Source organism: Arachis duranensis, chromosome 1 (assembly GCF_000817695.3).
Source record: "Arachis duranensis cultivar V14167 chromosome 1, aradu.V14167.gnm2.J7QH, whole genome shotgun sequence".
Classification (NCBI taxonomy): Eukaryota; Viridiplantae; Streptophyta; class Magnoliopsida; order Fabales; family Fabaceae; genus Arachis; species Arachis duranensis.
In genome coordinates, this window is record NC_029772.3 from 53,096,566 (window position 1) to 53,099,223 (window position 2,658).

General features: G+C 35.7%; 1 protein-coding gene across 1 annotated transcript in view; it reads left to right on the forward strand.

The window, feature by feature from the left end:
• Window positions 1-1,341: 1,341 nt before the first annotated feature.
• Window positions 1,342-2,658, forward strand: part of LOC107490988 (uncharacterized) — a 3,065-nt gene continuing 1,748 nt past the window's right edge. The window contains exon 1 of the mRNA XM_052262805.1: window positions 1,342-1,554. Coding sequence (XP_052118765.1) covers window positions 1,342-1,554 — 213 coding nt within the window. The remainder of the gene's footprint in view (window positions 1,555-2,658) is intronic.

A 2,658-nucleotide genomic window follows, 5' to 3' on the forward strand; every position in this document is an offset into this window, starting at 1 on the left:
ATTATTATTATTATGATTGTTATTAGTAAAATTATTTTATTACTTTTATTTTTATTGTTATTATGAGTTGATAGTAGCAGTAGTATCGTTGTTACTATTATTATTTTTGTTACTATTATTATAATGGTAGTTATTATTATTACTTTTATTTTTATTAGTAATGGGAGCTGTTAGTATTATAATTATTGTTATTGTTAGTAGAATTATTCCTGTTGGTATTGTTGTTATTCCTATTGCTTCGTGATTGTTATTACTATCATTAGAGAAAATAGAAAACCAATGTGAGGTATCTAATAATTTTTTTTTAAATTATGTTTGATGTTATTAGTATTGGTCATATGTTGAGGGATTTTGTTAGCCACATTTTGCAGCCTACTAGGGTTATTAGCGGCATTAGGAGACAACCGAATATGCCTTTATACGATCGGATTATACCATATCTGGAGACCGAATTATACCTCCACAAAGTAAAGTCAAGCAGATGACAATGTGCTACACATGGTTCCATGAGAGGTTCTGGGTTCTCCCAACAGATGCTAGTGATGAGACCGTGCGTATATACGCACGTGCTTATATTATGATGCTGTTGTCCTCTCAGCTGTTTGCGGACAAGAATGCAAACCAGGTCCACCTTTACTGGTTGCCTTATTTGACATCGTTGGACGACTTAGGCAGATATAGCTGGGGCTCGGCGGCACTGGCCTGGTTGTATAGATGTCTTTGTCGTGGGACAAACAGAAACGTTGTTAACTTGGCCGGACCACTACAGCTTCTACAATCTTGGATTTTCTGAAGGTTTTCCACTTTGAGGCCTAGTGGGTTTGATGGATTCGGGTTTTCGCTTGCATCCAGGTACGGTTTAATATTTTTGATTCATAACTTGTTCAACATCATGTGTTCTTCTTTGTTATGACATCATTTCAATGAAAATTGTAGGTGGGCTACATATCTATCGAGAAACGATGCAGGGGATCAAAGAGTGGTGTCTGCACACCTTTCTTTGGATTGATTGCGTGTCTACGATGTGAGTCATTTAGTTATTGCTCTTAGTTGGACTGGTTTATGTTAAATGTGATGGTCTGACGAAACTGTTACTGTTTCGATACAATTTGTGTGGGAGCCTTATTCTTCTGCCGAGGTTGCTGCTGTTATTCATCCAGAGATACTAGTTGACGAGCACCGTAGGCTATGGACGGCCATTACTAGCCTGATTTATTTTGCTGCGATTGAGTGGCATCAGGTCGATAGGGTGCTACCTCAGTTCGGTGGTGTTCAGCATCTCCCTCAAGTAGCTCTGAACATAGATTGGCTACATGCGAAGGATGGCAAGGGTGCGGACCGATGGTTCCCCAGATATTATCAGGAGTGGCATCAGCATTAGGAGAACCGGCTTTATTCAGTCATACCGGTCCATCAGCTGAGTACTTGGACTGGTGGTGTCGTGTGGCCCATAGATTTCTATCCCCAGATGTTGCATTTCAGTATCCAAGGCCGATTGTGTTGACTGAGGAGGCCCGTCATAGAGGGTCGTCCCAGGCACCTCCCAGGGTGCAGGTTTACGACAGACCAAATAACTCATGTATTCTGACCTCTAGAAAACTCCTAACACAATGGAACAGAACCCTAATATCTTCATCAGCCGCTAGCATAAACGTATCATACTTAACACCGGTCGAGACAACTGCGATGGAAATCTTGTAAAATAGCTTCTTCACCCACTTGCTACCAAACACCCCAACCTTCTGCAAGATGTTATTTTTCAAATCTGACAAAGTGTTTGATGAACTGATGAAAACACTCAGTGATTCTCTGTCAGTGAACTTCACACCATATCTTTTGCTTTTTTAGATTTTCCCAGAGCAATGCACTAAGATAAGAAAACTCTCTTCCTCACTTGCCATTGTGACAATGATCTCTTATGCAGCTTGAATCTCAACCACATATATATATAAAATTTCACTCCTCATAAACCGTTGCAACTAATAAAGGTTTATGGCCATATGAACTCCTTCATAAACCGTTGCTGGTCACAACGTTTTATGTACATCTGGAAGCCTTAGTAAACCGTGGTAGCTTGTCACAGTTTATAATGCTTTTCATTCACAAGTAATTCGTCCCTGGTAGCCACGGTTTATGTAGAAAGTAGAAACCGTGGTTGGCTCCCACGGATTACATAATAGTAGAAATGCACATGCACGTAACAAGTTTGCTGAGTCCATAAACAAACTTTACGTAAATATACACATTGACTAAACTTATTTATTTACATAAAGTTTGTTTATGGACTCAGCAAACTTGTTTACATTTTAATATGATTTGAATTGTATTAGTATATTTTTATAAATTTTAATCAATTTAATTTTATTTAAATAATTAGATTTTTAAATTATAAAATTTGTATTAGTTTGTAATTTAAATTTTAAATGGATATAATTTAAATTAATGATTTATAAAATTGTATGTATTCGTATTATTTTGTACTCATATGATTAATTATATTTATTCGATTTTTAAAAAATACCAGTGATTACTTTTTATTTAAATACATTCATATTATTTTCAAATTAAAAGAATATACTTATTTAAAATAAGATGAGTACGTTGATTTAAATTTAACAAAATTTTAAAAAAACTTACTAATATTAATTTTAAATTTTA